The sequence below is a fragment of the Scomber scombrus genome, chromosome 18 (genome assembly GCF_963691925.1).
Source record: "Scomber scombrus chromosome 18, fScoSco1.1, whole genome shotgun sequence".
Classification (NCBI taxonomy): Eukaryota; Metazoa; Chordata; class Actinopteri; order Scombriformes; family Scombridae; genus Scomber; species Scomber scombrus.
Window position 1 is genome coordinate 13,388,817 of NC_084987.1, and position 18,669 is coordinate 13,407,485.

At 40.9% G+C, this 18,669-nt stretch overlaps 1 protein-coding gene across 5 annotated transcripts in view; it reads left to right on the top strand.

The window, feature by feature from the left end:
* The window catches only part of rnf213a (ring finger protein 213a), a 31,513-nt gene extending 13,112 nt beyond the window's left edge, over positions 1 to 18,401 (top strand). For 4 of the 5 annotated variants that reach the window (XM_062437943.1, XM_062437942.1, XM_062437945.1 and 1 more), the window contains exons 25-67: positions 179 to 1,436; positions 1,547 to 1,728; positions 1,829 to 1,984; positions 2,074 to 5,682; positions 5,769 to 5,893; positions 6,215 to 6,331; positions 6,409 to 6,533; positions 6,615 to 6,737; positions 6,850 to 6,911; positions 7,005 to 7,158; positions 7,237 to 7,378; positions 7,467 to 7,658; positions 7,998 to 8,128; positions 8,869 to 9,026; positions 9,122 to 9,328; positions 9,509 to 9,696; positions 9,822 to 9,942; positions 10,073 to 10,173; positions 10,257 to 10,439; positions 10,591 to 10,766; positions 10,854 to 10,956; positions 11,050 to 11,164; positions 11,306 to 11,513; positions 11,642 to 11,859; positions 11,959 to 12,081; positions 12,198 to 12,308; positions 12,654 to 12,896; positions 12,989 to 13,064; positions 13,180 to 13,214; positions 13,313 to 13,413; positions 13,511 to 13,667; positions 13,810 to 13,984; positions 14,408 to 14,502; positions 14,626 to 14,877; positions 15,314 to 15,446; positions 15,815 to 15,898; positions 16,006 to 16,186; positions 16,328 to 16,529; positions 16,634 to 16,711; positions 16,863 to 17,060; positions 17,308 to 17,397; positions 17,555 to 17,733; positions 17,913 to 18,401. In XM_062437943.1, coding sequence (XP_062293927.1) covers positions 179 to 1,436; positions 1,547 to 1,728; positions 1,829 to 1,984; positions 2,074 to 5,682; positions 5,769 to 5,893; positions 6,215 to 6,331; positions 6,409 to 6,533; positions 6,615 to 6,737; positions 6,850 to 6,911; positions 7,005 to 7,158; positions 7,237 to 7,378; positions 7,467 to 7,658; positions 7,998 to 8,128; positions 8,869 to 9,026; positions 9,122 to 9,328; positions 9,509 to 9,696; positions 9,822 to 9,942; positions 10,073 to 10,173; positions 10,257 to 10,439; positions 10,591 to 10,766; positions 10,854 to 10,956; positions 11,050 to 11,164; positions 11,306 to 11,513; positions 11,642 to 11,859; positions 11,959 to 12,081; positions 12,198 to 12,308; positions 12,654 to 12,896; positions 12,989 to 13,064; positions 13,180 to 13,214; positions 13,313 to 13,413; positions 13,511 to 13,667; positions 13,810 to 13,984; positions 14,408 to 14,502; positions 14,626 to 14,877; positions 15,314 to 15,446; positions 15,815 to 15,898; positions 16,006 to 16,186; positions 16,328 to 16,529; positions 16,634 to 16,711; positions 16,863 to 17,060; positions 17,308 to 17,397; positions 17,555 to 17,733; positions 17,913 to 18,069 — 10,824 coding nt within the window. In that variant the 3' untranslated portion in view covers positions 18,070 to 18,401. The remainder of the gene's footprint in view (positions 1 to 178; positions 1,437 to 1,546; positions 1,729 to 1,828; positions 1,985 to 2,073; positions 5,683 to 5,768; positions 5,894 to 6,214; positions 6,332 to 6,408; positions 6,534 to 6,614; positions 6,738 to 6,849; positions 6,912 to 7,004; positions 7,159 to 7,236; positions 7,379 to 7,466; positions 7,659 to 7,997; positions 8,129 to 8,868; positions 9,027 to 9,121; positions 9,329 to 9,508; positions 9,697 to 9,821; positions 9,943 to 10,072; positions 10,174 to 10,256; positions 10,440 to 10,590; positions 10,767 to 10,853; positions 10,957 to 11,049; positions 11,165 to 11,305; positions 11,514 to 11,641; positions 11,860 to 11,958; positions 12,082 to 12,197; positions 12,309 to 12,653; positions 12,897 to 12,988; positions 13,065 to 13,179; positions 13,215 to 13,312; positions 13,414 to 13,510; positions 13,668 to 13,809; positions 13,985 to 14,407; positions 14,503 to 14,625; positions 14,878 to 15,313; positions 15,447 to 15,814; positions 15,899 to 16,005; positions 16,187 to 16,327; positions 16,530 to 16,633; positions 16,712 to 16,862; positions 17,061 to 17,307; positions 17,398 to 17,554; positions 17,734 to 17,912) is intronic. The other variant, XM_062437947.1, reaches the window with a different exon arrangement.
* The last annotated feature ends 268 nt before the right edge of the window (positions 18,402 to 18,669 follow it).

Below are 18,669 nucleotides of genomic sequence, written 5' to 3' on the forward strand. Positions count from 1 at the left end.
GAGTTTAAATGATTTAAGGATCTTCATCAGATTTGAAAAGGACAGAGCGAATAATATGTATTAACATGGTCAACAGTGAGGACTTGTACCTGCTAATGTGCTGAATGCTTCCTAAATATACTGTACATACAAAAATGTATGAACAGTTGCATCCGACTGTTTCTTTTTGTATTTTCAGGTTTTTGCCAGTGTTCAAAGACTAGCTGAAGCATTCATTGCTCTCTACACTGCTGGGAATCCTCTGTTCAGACACTGGGAAGCTCGTATCAACCATGGTATTATGATGGACTTGGTAGGGTTCGGAAGTGTTCTTGTGGAGGGCAGCATAGAGGAGCAGCTTCCTGAACTTTGCCGGAAGATGGAAAAATGTCTGGACTACTGGATGGATTATGTTGACAAACAGAGATCCCAACATTACTATTTGAACTACTATACAGCTGAACAGATTGTCTACTTATGCAGCAAGCTGACCCAGCAAAATGTCACCAATGTCGAGGACCAAGTTCTCATGATGCTTTCCTTTGTCAAGCCAAATTGCACCGCCTCAGACTTGAGGCAAGTCTGGCATGCACTCCAGTATGAAATCCTCACCAAACCACAAGAGCAAAATATGGACATTGAGTTTCAGACCTTTGTTGTGGTGGAAACAACTGAGCTGGAAGATCAAGACTTCACTAGTGAAATGGATCCTACGCCAAGTCTAGTGGAACGAGCAAACGGCATAAAAAGATTAGATCTGATGTGGAACGCTTATATGAAGGACATGAAGAATTTTCTTCCACACATTCTCGACATAAGAAGTCTTGGACAACTTTTGGAAATACTGGCCAATAAAGGAGATGAGAGTGAAGAAAGTGAGAGTGAAGAAGACATCTCTGATGAGAACACTGGGAAGTTCATAATGAGGCAGCTACCAAAAGGCCTGGTCACCGGAAATCCAAACCTCATTGTTTGTCCAAATGATGAGGTCTTGACATCCTGCATCTCCACCTACATGAGTAGCGAAGATGAGACACTTCCCACCTATGATGAAGTCCTCCTGTGCAACTCCTCAACACCTTACGAACAGGTGGAGCTATTCCTCAGACGTTGTCTCAGCAGAGGCTACAGAGGACAGAAAATATACTCTCTACTGTACGGAGATCTGCTTACTTATGAAGTGAGCTCTAAAGTTGAAAACTTTTTTCAGCGGATGAAAATGCAGAGCAGGAAGGACTACAGCCTTGTTATCATCTGTAGCTCAGAAAGAGAGCATGCCTACCTTCCATCAGCATTCAGCCAATACAGATTGCACATGGTTCCCCAAGAACCATTGGTGAGGATCCAGGGATACCTCCACAAACACTATGTGGTCCCAGGTGATCAATGCAGTGCTGCAGCTGCATTCAAAGACCGACTGTGTGTTGGAGTTGTCTCATCCAAAAGGGCTGGTGTTGGTGCGTATATATGTACCTGGCTATTTGAAATTGTTAAATTGCGCTGATGGTGAATATATCACGTTACACAGTTGTTTATACTTATCAAGACATTTTTTTCCCAATTTTAGGTAAATCTCTCTACATCGAGAGGCTCTATGAAAAACTGAAGCAGTCAACCAAAAAGCCCTCGATGATGAAACGTATTCGCTTGATTGAACCTAATGTTGATGAGGATGCCATTCTGCAGTCTCTGTTAAACACCCCCAGAAAGGGGAAACTCACAATGTTCCATTTTGATGTTACATCATCGGTAATAATGAATCTCAATTTAAAGTTAATGCTTTTCAATATGGCATATCTCAACACCTTACAAACAGTGTTAATGGATTGTATTTTGTGTGTTTAAAAAGGTGCAGAAAGGCCTCCATGAGTTTCTTTTCAAATTGTTGATTTTGCACTATCTGATGGACTCTGAGGGAAAGATGTGGAAGTGCAGTGACAGGCAGCTGTACGTCATAGAGATTTTAGAGCCAACTGTCAAGCCAACCAGAAATGCTCCACGGCAGGTAAGAGTTTGGCACTAACACTTATCACGTAATTTAATATTTAAACCTTTGCTTACCCTAGCTTGTGTTTTCATCTGTTTTGTGCATAGGCTCAAACAATGACCAGCTCATTCACAGATGTGTTTCCAAATATTTTCTGCCGACCACCCAAAGAGGTGCTGATGCTAGAAATGAGGAAGCAAGAAGATCCCACCATTGTGAGCAGTGAAGACCCACTCATGGATGATGAAGAATTCAGAAGTGCAGCCTTTCAACGACCTTACCAGTATCTCACGCGGTTTCATAACCACAGTGATCTTGATGTTTTCACATATCAGGGTGTTGAAGGGTCACACGTGGAATGTCTTCAGATGCTTCTCATGTACTGTGGTATTATGGACCCATCATGGGCAGAACTGAGAAACTTTGCATGGTTCCTCAACCTGCAGCTGCAAGATTGTGAGACATCTGTTTTTTGTGATGCCACTTTCACCGGGGACACACTAACTGGATTCAAAACCTTTGTGGTGGACTTCATGATTCTCATGGCAAAGGACTTTGCCACTCCATCACTCAGTATCTCTGACCAGAGTCCTGGCAGACTGCAGATGGACCTGATGGGTGTCCGAGATGAAGACTTGGCTCCTTTCCTGATTAGGAAGAGATGGGAAACAGAACCACATCCATACATCTTCTTTAATGATGACCATGTGTCCATGACCTTCATTGGTTTTCATCTTCAGCCCAATGAACAGAACTCTGTCGATGCCATTGATCCCACCTCTGGAAGGGTGATAAAAAAGAATGTCATGACAAGGGCATTGTATGAAGGCTTAATGCTACAGAGAGTCCCTTTCAACATTGACTTTGATCGCCTTCCCAGAGGGGAGAAAATAGAGCGAATCTGCAATGTTCTTGGTATCCAGTGGCCTCTTGACCCTGATGAAACATATGAGCTTACAACTGACAACATACTCAAGATGCTGGCAATCCATATGCGTTTCAGGTGTGGCATCCCTGTCATCATCATGGGAGAGACAGGGTGTGGTAAGACACGGCTCATCAAGTTTCTTTGTGAGTTGCGGAGGAGTGGAGTGGCCACTGAGAACATGAAACTGGTCAAGGTACATGGAGGGACAACTTCAGAGATGATTTACACCAAAGTCAGAGAAGCAGAAGACATTGCTTCTATCAACAAACTAGACTATGGATTTGATTCTGTTCTGTTCTTTGATGAAGCTAACACTACAGAGGCCATTAGCAGTATTAAAGAGGTCCTCTGTGACAAGACAGTCAAGGGGGAAAGTTTGACACCCAATTCAGGATTGCAGATCATTGCAGCATGCAATCCTTACCGAAAGCACACAGACGAGATGATTAAGAGGTTAGAAGCAGCTGGCCTTGGGTACCGTGTTCGAGCAGAGGAGACAGATGAAAAGCTAGGGTCCATCCCTCTCCGGCAGTTAGTGTATAGAGTTCAAGCTTTGCCACCAAGCATGATCCCTCTGGTGTGGGACTTTGGACAGTTAAATGATCACACAGAGAAAATATACATCCAGCAGATTGTGCAAAGAGTGGTTGAAAACAAAGATATTGATAAAAGTTACATCAAATGGATCACTGATGTCCTTTCAGCCTCCCAGAAGTATATGCGGACCAGAAAAGATGAATGTAGCTTTGTCAGCCTGAGAGATGTGGAGCGCTGCATGCAGGCTTTTGTTTGGTTCTGTGACAACCATGGCATGTTTTTTGCAGAGCTTGAAGAATTTGAGAGTAATCAAAATGCTGAGAAAAATGAAAGGCATCAGAGACAGCCTGAGGTCAGAGACCCTGTGCTGTGGTCTCTAGTCATGGCCATAGGAGTGTGCTACCATGCGTGCCTGGAAAATAAGGATAAATACAGACAGAAAATCAGCAGAAGCCTACCAGCAGCATACAGCCCAGCAAAGGTAATGCAGGAAATCTCACTCATGCAGGATTTACTCTTGAGTGGTGTGCCAATGGGGGATACTATTGCAAGAAACGGTGCCCTCAAGGAGAATGTCTTCATGATGGTTCTCTGCATTGAGTTAAGAATCCCTCTCTTCTTAGTTGGAAAACCTGGAAGTTCAAAATCTCTATCTAAAACACTGGTGGCAGATGCAATGCAGGGCCAAGCTGCTCATTCTGACCTCTACAAAATGCTTAAACAGATCCATTTGGTGTCCTTCCAGTGCAGCCCTCACTCAACACCAGAAGGCATCATTAACACATTCAAGCAATGCGGACGCTTCCAGGAAGGAAAGAACTTGGATGAGTACATTTCAGTTGTGGTCCTTGATGAGATTGGGCTTGCTGAGGACTCCCCAAAGATGCCACTGAAAACCCTTCACCCACTGCTAGAGGAGGGATGCATTGATGATGAGCCACTGCCACACAAAAAGGTTGGATTCATTGGCATCTCCAATTGGGCTTTAGATCCTGCAAAGATGAACAGAGGCATCTTTGTCTCCCGTGGTGACCCTGATGAGAGGGAACTCATTGAGAGTGCCAAAGGCATATGCTCATCTGATGCAATGGTTTTGGAGAGGGTCAGCGATTTCTTCCAACCCTTTGCAAGGGCCTACTTGAACGTCTGCCGCAAGCAAGGCAAAGGCTTCTTTGGTCTACGTGACTATTATAGCTTGATTAAGATGATTTTTGCAGTGGCCAAAGCTTCTCAACGGAAACCCACAGCAGAGGAGATTGTGAAGGCAGTGTTGAGAAATTTCAGTGGCAGGGATGATGTGGATGTAGTCAGTGTCTTTACTCACAGGCTGCAGATTGCACCCAACCTGGAGAACATCAATGCCATTGAGTTTGTGAGAGAAAACATTCAGGCAGTTGGGCAAGAAGAAGAATGTCGCTACCTGCTGGTGCTTACAAAAAACTATGCAGCCTTACAGATCCTGCAGCAAACCTTCTTTTCAGAAAGTGGTCAGCCAGAAATAATCTTTGGCTCCAGCTTCCCAAAAGACCAAGAGTATACCCAAATCTGCCGCAACATCAACAGAGTGAAGATCTGTATGGAGACAGGTGAAACAGTTGTGCTCCTTAACTTGCAGAACCTCTATGAAAGTCTCTACGACGCTCTAAACCAATATTATGTCTATTTGGGAGGACAGAAATATGTGGATCTTGGACTGGGAACCCACCGTGTCAAATGTAGGGTGCACAAAGACTTTCGGCTTATTGTCATTGAGGAAAAAGAGGTGGTCTACAAGCAATTCCCAATACCTCTCATCAACAGACTGGAGAAACATTACCTGGACATTCACACTGTCCTTAAAACTGAGCAGAAGAGGATGGTGGATGAATTGAAGATATGGGTCACAGTCTTTGTGTCTCTCAACAGTCAACACACAGCAGTAGCTCAAACATACAAGTACCGACCACCAGATGTTTTTGTTGGCTACCACTCTGACACATGTGCCTCTGTGGTTCTTCAAGTAATAGAGAGGCAGAAGGACAGTTTGGAAATCTCAGATCCTGATAGGAGAGTACTTGATGAGGCAAAACTCATGCTCCTTAAATGTGCTACACCAGACTCAGTGGTGCGGTTGGACTGTACACGCCTCCCCAAAGTGGAGAGTGAATATCTGGCCAAGGTCTACTTTGAAGAGCAGAATAGCAGCTGTTTAGCTGACCTTATTCTTGCTCACACAAGGCAGGACATACATTGCTGCTCCGCCTTCACAGAGGTAACTCTAAAACTATACAATACAATTTTCAAATATATCCTGTAGTCTTAAGTCCGTATTAATTATAATTTCATACAATTTCATAGGTCACAACATTCTCCAGACTTTTGACAGCATCTGACTTGGAACCACTGGGGCAAATGTTGCAAAGCATTGAGCTTCTCTCACTGCAGCAATTTGACACAGAGCACTCCTTCCTGAAGAAGATCAGGTTTGTTGATATAATGGGGAATGTATAATTTAACTTTTTAAGTTACACTTTGTAACAGTTATTGTTTATTGAGCTCAATCTTGGTGGCATTCACACACAAATACCAGCAAGACAAACAATGGAAATATATAGTCGACGAATCAATGCTGAGATCTGTGTTTTTAGACACCAGAAGAGAGAAGAAAATATACTATGTCAATGTAATTCACATTTTAATTAGACCACTTAAAGCAATTCTGATAGTTTGACATTTATGTTAAAGTATATTTTAAGGATATACTGTATGTCTAGAAAACCACTGAAGATTCTGTTTTCTCATAGGAACTTCCTCATAGCTGGAAATGGAAGCAGGAGTGCTGGACCCTGCAACAAGATCCTTCTCATTCAGTGTGATTTTGATGAAGCCACTCATAGTGCCAATCTCATTGCATCTGCAAAGTAGGTAGAGCATTTCCTGTGTTAGGTATGCATTAGTGTGTGATTTTGCCATACTGAATTTTTCTGTTCACTTTTAGGTATTCCTCCATAAATGAAATCAACAAGATAACTCAGGAGAGCACTGGAAGCAAGGTGTTTGTCTACTTTATCACCAGACTGCCAAGAATGGAAGGAGGGACTTCCTATGTTGGCTTTCATGGAGGTAAGATTACTATAACTTGTGCAATCAGTTTTTTATCACAATGTTTGAAGAGTAATCTTGATGACATTTTAACATTTGCAGGCCCCTGGAGATCAGTTCACATCGATGACCTCAGACGGTCAAAAGATATTGTTTCAGACATTAAAGCCTTGCAAAACATGACAATCAGTCAAATGTTTGAAACGAAGATGAGTCAGCCTGAAGGTAACTAATTGATAGTAACTAATTGACAGCAAATTATAATTTAATCAGTGTACATGTATGTCTTTACACTGAAATCTTTCTTGGCACTGAATTATAAAATTCTTTTGTACAGCCATGGAGGTGGATGATATGTACACTGGTGATGAACAGGAGGAAGCGGAGTCAGAGGAAAATGTGAGTATATGCAGCATATATTGAAAACATTAGCTGTTGTTGGAAAACCAAAAACTTACACTAGTTTTTGACCAGTGTGTTCTCTTGCTGCAGGGCTGGGATAATGTTCTGGACACTACAGCACTGGTTCGGAGCTGTGTGCAGAGTGCAGTAGGCATGCTGAGGGACCAGGTGGAAAGTGGTTTCCGAAGTACTCGGAGAGTTGAGATTTTACTGACACTTCTCAGTGACAATGACGAAATAAAAGGTACTAACAACAGCTTTTTTTCAATAGTTTATTATTACAACAGTTGCAGTGCTCATCGTGTAATCTAACTCCTGGCAGGTGAATTTCTGCAAACTGTGAAAAGACACCTTCACTCATTGCTGGCAGGTCATGATGGCAACACCTTCTCATCTATCAAAAGCAACTGGGTCATTAAGGAGGCCTCTAACATTGATGCCTTGCAAGAAGGCGGTACATTCAGGTTAGCGCTATAGCTTCAGAACAAAACATTTCTGTGTTTGCTAGTAGATTCCTATTTTTTAAACAGCCATTTTTTTGGGCCATGACAGGCACACCTTATGGAAGCGTATTCAGGCTGTGGTAGTCCCCATCTTGGCACAACTGGTTTCAGTCGTCGACCGTGACCAAAACTTGGACATCTTGCTTGATAATAACTGCAATCAATCTGTTAAGAGGCTGTGGTTAGACATCTTTGGCAATGAGAAGTTGCTGGAAATCCCACACTTAACAGTGGACCACAGGTAAGTGTTGGTAATAATGCAAATAATTGTTGGACTGCAAATAATTGTTCTCAGTAATACCTCCCAGTCCTTGAAACTGTTTTTAAAAATTTAAACTTACATTTTTGTATTCAATCTAACATTTAATTTATTGTAAATGTGTGTTTTTTTTTTTAACAAAACACACTGAACCGTTCAGGAATTCCACTATGCATGTACCCTGTACCTGTGCATATGGCAATAACGTCTCTTGAATCTTGAATCTTATATTGCACTTTGAACACCATAAAGGATCCCAGTTTCCTTCATTTTTATAACTATTTATTTTCTTCCCATTTATCTCTGTGTATTTTTTCACAGCTCTGAGACAAGAACAATCCTTGTACAGAACTACATTGCCCAAGACAGGAACATAACCTGCAGCATGCCTTTCAGCTGGAGGATCAAGGACTACCTAGAGGAGCTCTGGGTCTATGCGCTTCAACATGAAGGTGATACATGGGTCAATGACGTGCCTATGACATTTTCAGTCTAACTGCATTTTTTTCAGTTAGAAAAAGGTTTAAATTGATTTTAAAAAATAACATATATATGTAGTACCTTTCCTTTATATGAAATCACTTTAACTTTTCAAAAACCACAAGTTATTAGTAATTGTTCTGTTATTTAAAGTGACAAAATATCATGTGGTGCGACCAATAAAACCAATAACTGTATTAAATTCAGAGTAAAATATCACTTTTAATATTAATCACTGATACAGTACGCTGAACTGAATTGTATTTTTACATTTTTTCAATCATTCTTATGCAATTTACAGGAAAAAGAAGTCTTACATACATTTAAGAAGGCAACTGTGACATAATAGAACATAAATATGAGATTATTATTTACAAAAACTTAAAGGACATGCAAATAATTTGTTTCGAAACACTTAAATTAATTTATTTTAAGATAGATCATGGTCGCACCACATGACTTTTTTAAGGTCAGATCTAATTCATCGAGATGGAAAAACACATAAAACACCTAATTTACTATTTTAATATGTATTTATGTGTACTCAACCTTTCTTGATGTTTGAATTACTGCAATAGATATTCCCATATTTATTATTTTTAAATAAATCCTTATACGTCATTGACCCACATGCCTGTCAGTAGGCTCTGTCACTGCTGTGATGTTGCTCTGCTTTTGTACTTTTACATTAACCCAATATGTTTGTTGACAGACCATACTCAGAAAGAGTTTGATGAGATCTTTTGGAAGACACCGCTGGGGCGATACATTGCGAAAGCAGACCCAGAGATGCAGACAGAGTTTTTTCTCCGCTACCTACAGGATTTTGTCTCCATGACAATGAACGTGACTTGTCAACAAGATCTGGAGGTTGATATTCTGCAACATTTGAAGCCACTGAATTTAAAGACATACTTAGTTTTCTTGTGTGTGTGTGTGCTAATTCACATTATCTGTTTTTATAGCTCCTGTCCAGTGCTTTGAACTGTTGTGTCAATGAGCTGCGATTACAGCTCAGTGCCACGGACACAGTGACGTCTCTTCCATGGATTCATGCTGCTTATCATGAGTTCAAGAACCGCCTGCAGAACCTCTCCAGAATGATCTGCATTGAGCCCCAGGCGACTCAGGACCTCTTGGGGAATCCTAATGCCAGAGATGGAGTGGAACTGGTGAGCCTCTAAACATTAGTAGTTAACTATGCTTTTCTTTTTCCGCTTTTTTCAAGTGGAAAGTTAATTTGGAATGCATGATATTGACGTTAAGATAAGGTGAAGTTTGGTAATATTTAAAATGATCAATATTGCCCATTGCCTGTAATGTGTAATGATTGTTTACTCCCTGCATCCAAGGTTCTCGATGTGTATGCTGCTTTTGCTTGCGTGGAGTACCTGGAGCCCAGAGTCCTGGACACAGATGCCCAAAGACAAGCCTGGCTCAGGCAGGTCAAAAAACTTCAGGTTCCCATTGAGTTGATCTGCTCAGAGGACAGTGTGAGATGCTATGGAGAGAGGAGCAAGACATTTGTCTGCAGAGTCCAGTAAGTCAAGCTAAAGATGTACAAAGTCAAGTAAAGATGTTCAAATTGTCCAACATTTGTATATGCTGGGGTTTTTAGGTAGACTTTACGCTCTACATTGACTTGTTTGCATTTCTTTTTTATAGAGCTGGATGGAATCGGATATTCTCTCTCTCTCTATTTGTGGAGCACATGTTGATGGGCATCGAGGACATAGAGAGGAAGTTGAAGCCCTTAGTTTTAGAGCATACACGAACCCTCAACCAGGTTTGTCTGGGTTGTGTACTATCCTTATTTTTAAGGGATGTTCAGTGAATTACCATAAAACTGCATCCACAATAACATCAATAACTCCTTCATCCATCATAAAATGTATTACCTCTGCTCTCCCATCAAGGTACTGGAAAGAAATTCTGACCTCAAAACTCAGCAGTCATTTGAAGCAGTAATTGGTTTACTCAAAACCTGCAAAGATGGAGCCGTTGAATGCATCTTCAGGTATAAATTCATCTTTCTGTCTTTTGCATCTCTCCTACTGAACTCTCTACTGGGTCTTCACTTCCCATTTATGTTTTGTCCAGGTTTGGTCTTAATCAGTGCCCAGTGTGTATGGGGGACCCGCAAGATCCGCTCTGTCTGCCATGTGGACACATCTTTTGTGTAGCCTGTATCAAACAGTGGTTGCTCCCTGGTCAGATGTACTGTCCCCTCTGCATGCAGCCCGTTGAAGACAACTTTTCCATGGTTTCTTCTGAGGACATAAGGTTGGTAACTGTTTATGGAACAAAAGGAGATCATTTTGATGTGTTTTGTTTCCAGTAAAATGACGGTGGTTATTTACACGCACGCATCTCATTCTGTTCTGTCCCTGTAACAAAATTGACTATTAACTTTTGTTACTCTTGTTTTGTGTAGGATTCTAATCAACCAACATGCTCAGTTCAGGAAGCAGTGCAATGCTTTCTTCATAGATTTGGTGTCTACTGTGTGCTTCAAGGACAACACTCCCCCCTGTTCAGCTGTCATTCATCACTTGCTGTCCTTTCTCCTGGTGAAGGCCAACACTGTTCCCATTCTTTCCCAGAGCAGAGGTAGGACACTCCTCTAACTCTGTTACTTGTGTGAATACACACATCCATGTCTCTGCTAATATATATTTTATTTTTATTTTTTTCCAGGTGATCGACAAGTTCGGACAAAGGTGCTCTCACCGTTTGATGAGTCAATGGATAAAAATCCAGTGGTTCGGTCAGTTGTGCTCAAACTCTTGCTTAAGTACAGGTAAGGTGTTAGAAATGCTAAAGGCTTACTTAATACTGATCTACCATTTTATATGTGTTTCTCATTTGTTTTTGAATTCCTCTATTTTTGAAGCTTCGATGAAGTTAAAGTTTACCTGCAGCACCATCTTGCGGCAGTTGAGCAGAGCAACATCTTGGACAGGACAGACAAAACCGAACTCTACTCCTTGTATATTAACTGCCTGGAGGTAAACATGAACTCAAACCATACTATTTTACGTAAGGTGTATCCGTCATTAATTTAATAAGGTGTATTGAATGCAAATATGTAAATCCTGCATGACATTGTGATTTTTGTGAATGCACTTTTTACCTTTTCATTTCTCTAGGATTCCATGTTTGAGAGGCTGCAGTTCAGGTCTGAGGCAGAGCAGAAATTGTGTCTGCAGGAAGAAAGCACCTTCCTGACTGACTACCTGCAATCACATGGACAGTCTACTGAAACAGCCACTGTGGAGTATCTCCAGCAGGTGGCAAGAATGCGTTTGGACCTGGATATGGCTGCTATCTTCATTGTAGAAAAACTGAAAACTACGGGTGTGTAATTTTGATAAAAAGCAGTATTATTTGCTCATATACTGTAAACTGTGATTGAAAATGCCTTGACATTTGTAATTGAAGTGTGTTTAAAAAATGTTTTTTGTTTTTTTTTAATCAAAATGCAGTCCGCTTTAATCTCATGCCAGAAACCCAAGATGGTGGTCAAAATGGAACCACAGCCTTCCTGACCAGTGTGGTAAACTTGTGTAGAGGCAGCCGGAATGACTGGTATCGTGTCTACTTGATCCGAAAGATTTGCAGCCGACTTGGAGTTGAGTCTGTCCTGAAACTCCTCAAAATGGATGAAATGCGCTGGCTCTTCCCTGAAGAAGTTCTGCAAAAGGTTCAATTATCCATATTTTCCAAATATCAACTGACAGTTTGGTTGTTTTCTAAATGTAATGGCAGCAGTAATATGTGAATATGTTTTAATTAAACCCAGACTGAAGAAGCTGCTCCAATTGACCAGTACCTTGTTTGTGGGGAAGACTACAAGACCATTAGAAATGCTGTTGCGAAGGGAATTATGGGCGGCAAAGTTGAGGGACTGGATGAGATCTGTGAGGTAATGTTGCATACATTTTTTGTTTTGACTCCATATCAGATCAGGACTGTGTGTTCATATACATGTTAACACAGGAATCCTAATTTCTGGTTTGTTCTTTTTCTTTTTCTTCACAGGGATGCAAGCGTTTACCTCAGTGTAGAAAAGTTTACCTCTTGTTGGCACTGTACAGAGAAGTCACCAATCTCTACCGAGAAGCCAATGCTAACTTCCATCCTAAGCCTGAGGTACATCTTTAAATCTAAACTGTACACACAGAACTGTGTGAGTGCTGTTTGCTCCTTTTAGTTGTAGTGTTGTCTGGCAAAGCAATACAGTTTGAACATCTGTGTGCGAGTATGTATGTGTTTGAAATTAACCACATAAAAACTGTTGAAGAAAACATGCTGTAGTTTCTTAATTGACAACCCTGATAATACAAACAAGCATAAAATATGAGTTACCATCTGAGCAGACTTCTGTAAGTCCAATTAACTGTTAATATCATTTATCAAATACAACAATGCAGTGTCTTTCTCGTCTGTTTTCTGTGTCAGTTATTGTCACTCTTTTTTGGATCTTTTTGCCTTCAGCAATTACAATCTCTGGAGACCTACATCCAGACCTCCAGAGTGCTTGACAGCCCCGAGGTGAAGGCATTTGCCCGGGCTTTGGTGAACAATCAACTTGGGCAATTGGCCGTTAATCACAGGACCTCTGGGGCTCAGTGTGTGTCTGTGGAGCTTACTATTCACCTGGCTGCTGTCTTGCTCTGTGGGAACCAGGGGATTTTGGCTCCTCTGCAGCAGCTGGCAATGGCACCTGCCAACATGCAGGTATATACTGTACATTGTGAGCTACTTTCAGTGCTGCCAACCTGCCCACCCCTTCTTTGGAGTGAATTGAATGTTTTCTTCTGTTAATGTAGGCAGCATTCTTGCCTACCATGCCAGAGGACATGTTAGCAGTGGCTCAACAAGCTATGGGACAATTACAGTGGTACTGTAAGTGACAAGCAGAAAAAAATTGTACTCTCAAATTTGGAATATATCAGTTAAAGATTCTGTACAGCCATGCAAAACACTTTTTCTATTAATTTTTGATTTGCTCTACTCATAGATTGTCCAAATGGTCACCCCTGCACCATTGGAGAGGTATGTTAAGTTCACTTTGACCAAAATGAGCTTTATCTATTAGCAGAAATCTTTGTATTATAAATTATTTTTCTTTCCTCCTGTTTCCTTTGCTATAGTGTGGACAGCCCATGCAAACAAGTCGTTGTTTGGACTGCAATGCACTGATTGGAGGAGACAACCACTTGCCTGTGCCAGGGTTTCGTGTTGCTCAGCTGCAGTAAGTGGCGTATAGGTTAACAATTATAGAAGAATACAAAAGAAAATTATTCACCACATATTTATTTATTTATTTATAAAATGTTGTCATCTGACAGGGGTGACCGCACTCAGTCAGGCCACATCCTTGGCAACCCCGGTCGTAGAGACAATCCAGACATGCTGGACACAAAGAGCCTTTCTCCTGTTCCCTTTACCATTGTTCGCATGCTCACCCACATGGCCATGATGCTTGGTGCCTCCAACCAACCACAGGTAGCGTCATTTTGGACAAAATAATCAGTTCTAACAGAGCAACAACAGCAAATACACCAAGTGATTTCTGTAATGCACACCAAATCACCTAAGTAAAAGCAGTGGGAGTCTGGTCAATAATCCTGTGTATTTGTGTTTTCAGCATATTTCTTCCATCATCAAGCCTACAGTCCCTGACCCAGGAGCATTTCTACTCGCTCATCTGAAAAAGGACATGGCGCATTTTATCAGATCACTGGGCAAGGGGGCAGACGACACGATCAGCGCTGTTCACTTGGTCATCAGCAGCCTCCTCGAACCCCACCAGCCCCAAAAATGTAAGAAATCAACCTTCAACAAATCCGAACCTCAAAACCCTAAAAATACACTTAAAAAATATGATGTGCTGTTTGAATATGTAGAGAGATATCTTCTTTCTTTTTTTTTTTAAAGGTAGTGTTTTATGTGTTTTATGTGTTTTATGTATTATGTATTGAGGACTGAGACAGTAGAGGGGAAAAAAAGAAAAGGTGCCCTCTAGTGGTCGGGAATTGTATGGCAGCACATTGCAATGGATGTTATCAAGGTGTTAAGTTGTATATTGTAATTTTAAATCACTCAAGTCGACAAATGGAGGAACATGGATCAGTATTGCCCCTTTGCAGTGTTATTCCCAGCTTTCCAATTGGTCCAGGAGGATATTTTTATTTTACCTTTTGGCCCAAAGAAGATTACCTTGAGTTCCACTGATTTCCTTTCAGGGCCTGTTCCTTATGACAATCAACTCTCCACCAAAGAGGCTAGAAATGAATGGGAGATTGAAGTGAGCAACTCCATCATCACACCTCAGCTGAAGGTAGAAAATGCTTTTGATTATGTTCTGATAGGGAACAAATGGTTCAGTTCTAAGAACTAATGCTGGCTGATCGTACTGTAAGAGATCAACAAGTTTCCTTTTTTGTCATCTTCTTCTCCACAGCACTTGGATAGACAGCTAAAGGAAGTGAACACGTTCATCCGGGCCGACTCTCGCATCTCTGCCAGTCCAATCATGAAGCTCATCTTTGGGGATCCTTCTTTATTCTTGGCTTCACTTCCCCAAAATTCTCTGATCCATGGTTCTGCTGTGTGGAGCTGCAGGGAGAAAGTGTCTCTGCTGAGCCTCACCCACATTGTAGAGCAGAATGATGGAAAAGACACCCTGCCTGTGCTATGGAGATTTCTACATAGGGTAAGAAAAAAGTGACAGAACATTTAAGGCCCACTTTCAAAAGAAAAAAATAATCTCATTTTAGGCCTTCTTGTACATAGACTGCCTTGTATATATTCTTGTAGAGAGCTACATTTTGGTCCCGTCTGAATTTCCCTCACAGTCAGTTAATTCAGTTGATTGATTTGTTGCAACACACAGTTTAAGCCAAAAAACAAACATATTATTGAGCTATGTAAAGGAGACATAATTATGTATCTAGCTCAAAGTCTTAAGTACAGAAGATGCCTAGAAATTAAATTCAGACAATACTTTAGTTTTGATTTAATAATCAATCAATTGAAAAACTATACATTTCAAAAATGCCTCACTAAGAAGCTAGCTGATGACAAAACACATACAACCTGAATAATATTTTACCAGCAATTGGTTAAGCTGTTATTAATATTTGTATCAGGAAGCAGAGCTGCGACTGGTGAGGCACCTTCCGGATATCCTCACACTTCAGAGAGATCTGGTCAAGAAGTTCCAAAACGTCACAGAGCTTACTTTTGGCACCATCACCGAATTCCTCCACAGTCAGAAAGCAGGTACTGAAACTGATTGTCTACACCAGTGGTTCTCTTTTTTAGTTGTATGACTCACTTGCACGAGATATATAAAGTTCCACAGAACTCCTAATTACCACTTTCTTGAAAATGTCATATTAAAAGGGCTGTCAACATACAGTTTAAAGACTTTCCTGCCAAGGAATTATTTATTTTTTTAACCTGGAAGGAGACAATGATTGAGTGTTCTCAAAAGAGCAAAGCCCTTTTCGACACATGAGCCACTGATGTGAACAATAATGTCTTAATGTGCAACAGTTAGTGTTTCAAATATTTTGTATGTATGTCATGTCTCTGGATCTGACGTGTGTACACTTTGGATGACATGTTCGGTTTCCTCATTTGTACAGTTTCGTTGAGAGCCTGGTATGAGAAACACATTGAAATCTTCTTGACAACCTGGAATCAGCTCAGAGTGTCTTTAGCAACTAATGGTAAATACAAACTAACTAACTGTCCATTATACGCTCTTCATACACTTAACACTGGCTGTGTAAATCAAACTCTGTGATCTAACTTTACCTGAAATTCTGTCATTCAGGTGAAATTAAGATCCCAGCTGAGTTCTGTCAGAAGGACCTGGACCTCAACAGTGACTTAAAGGTGCTGTTACCACGGCGACAAGGCCCAGGCCTGTGCTCTACAGCCCTTGTCAGCTACCTCATTGCTCTGCACAATGACCTGGTGTACTGTGTGGATAAACACACTGGAGAAGAGACCAGGTGGGGGCACTCTTACCACATTTTTCTGACTTGCACATGCTTTGCTCTAATCACATGAAGAAAAAAGTGTGTTTACAGCGATACTCCCATACACTGTTCTTCACTGTTCCTTTTCAACTTGTCTGTTTATCCTTCTCCCAGCTACAAAGTGAGCCCTGCAGATCTGACTGACCTGCATGTGATCCGGTATGAGCTGGAGAGGGACCTGATGCCTCTTGTTCTGGCCAACACCCAGTACAGCATTGAGAGAGGCCAGGAGACTGTTCATGAGTTTGATTTGCCCAAGATCCAGCAGCAGATCCTCTCCCGCTTCCTGCTGGGCAAACCTCTCATCACCCTTAATGTGAGCTAATGAAAACCATAAGCAAAGTGGCTTTGTCCTTAAAATTACTTCCTTTTGAGTGTAAGATATGCCGTAATACTCATGCCTTTGTCTCTTCACCACAGGGCATTCCAACACTAGTGAACAGACATGACCGCAACTATGAGATTATCCTGAAGGATGTAAAAGAGAAAGTCGAGCAAGTAAGTTGTCATATACAGTAGGTAGCCCACTCTCATTCTGCTCTTCTGCTCTACAAACATTTATGTATCACATATAGTATATGAAACATGTCACTGTACTGTAGACATCACCCCATGAGTGTATATGACGTATATATGTGTGTGCCAACAGGAGCCTCTTCAGACTCTCACCCTGTTTGCTGTGGCTGGAGAGCTGCAGTCCTACAGCGAGGTGTGCGAGGCCTTGTCCACATTGGAAGTGGCCCTTGGTTTCCTTGCCATGACTGGGGGAGAGCCTCACATGCAGCTGTCCTGCTACCTGGAGGAGGTGCTGCAAATGGGAAACCAGATGGCGCCGCATATCCTCAAGGTCAGCCTATCTGAGACACTGGTTATGTTATCTCTCACTTCCACTGAAAAACTAATCCAGACAGTTTTGTTACTTTGTATGGAAACAGTTTTTGATTTTTGATTTTGAGTACTATCACTTTGTACTTTAACTCCCTGAGTAGAGTATTTGTTTGTGCATGTGTGTATTTTTCTAATGTGCCAAACTGGAGATGATGATGATGATGATGATGATGATGATGATGATGTTCTCCCTTTCTGACACATAGACCCTGAGCATGTGTTGCCTAAAGCACAGTGTGGAACTGTGGCAGCTGTTGGCCTCACTCAAATCAGAAAATATGCTGCGGCTCAAGCGGGTAAGGCATTGCACTGTTCTAATGGTTTACCAGTAGTGGTAATGTAATGTCAAATAAAATCCTTGTTGACTAAAATATGATCAGTTTAGAAAACAAACACCACAGTATAATTATTATAATTACTGAGCATGTTGTCTGCACTTCTTATGCACCTCAGGATCCATTTGTTGGAGTCTCAGAGAAGTACAAGCAGCCGCTGAGTGAGGACGAGCAAAGGCTGCTGACTGCTTTCTTTACTAAGAGCAGCGCCGACACGTTCCTGCTGGAGATGCACGAGTTCCTGGTCTTGGTGCTCAAAAAGCCCAATGCACTTGATACCTACAGGCCTGACTGGAGGTACATCAAAATTCTATTTATTTCATTAATTGTGATTTGCTTGTCCCTACAATAGGTTTGTAAAATCTTAAAAATGTGATAAAGTCTGAAAAAGTAGAAATAGAAATACTAGAAAGGATTTTGAAACTGATTTAAATGTGAGATCACTGATTTAAAGCATGTGGTTTGTCTCTTAAAAGATTGAAAGAAACACTGGTGTCTTATATGGAGCGCAAGGACCTTGACATTCCCCTTGATGTGGAGGAGCTCTTCCCAGATGACATCTTCCTTTCCCATTATGTTGAAACCTGGAAGTTCATTGTTGCCTTCAAGCAAGATCGCAATCAGAGACAATAAGGATGAGGTGGAGAGGGTTTATTTGCCTGTCTTCTTTATTTTACATCATTAAATCTTTCAGATGATGTTTACAATCATGATTCATTAACAGTATTGAAGTAGTAAAGATGTGTATTCTGTATTTAACATATGCAGAAATGTGCCTTTTTAAGAGCACTCATTTTGACCTTCATAGTGCTGCAGAATAAGTGCAGTTCACGTGCAGTGAAGATTTTTTTTTGGGATTATCTTTTCTTGTTTTGTATTATTTTCTATTTTCTTAAGCATCAACATGTGCAGACTATTTGTACAGTTGAAAAATCTTTTTGCTTGCACTTTACTTGTAATGTGAATTTGCCTGGTGCAAACAGGCAGAAAAAAAAACTGCATTCTGCTCAGGTACAAATGTTATAAGTCTGGGGACTTAAAATCAAACTGATCTAAATGACCATATCATAAATAATGTGTCTTTTCATTCATGTTATTTGTATCACTGTTTAGATTGTATTATGTGTTGGTGTCCTATGTAAAATTTGCACTTGCCTTTATTTCATCTTTAAAAATCCACTGTCTTAAAATAATTTGATGTTCATTACCTTAAATCACAATTTCTTTCACATT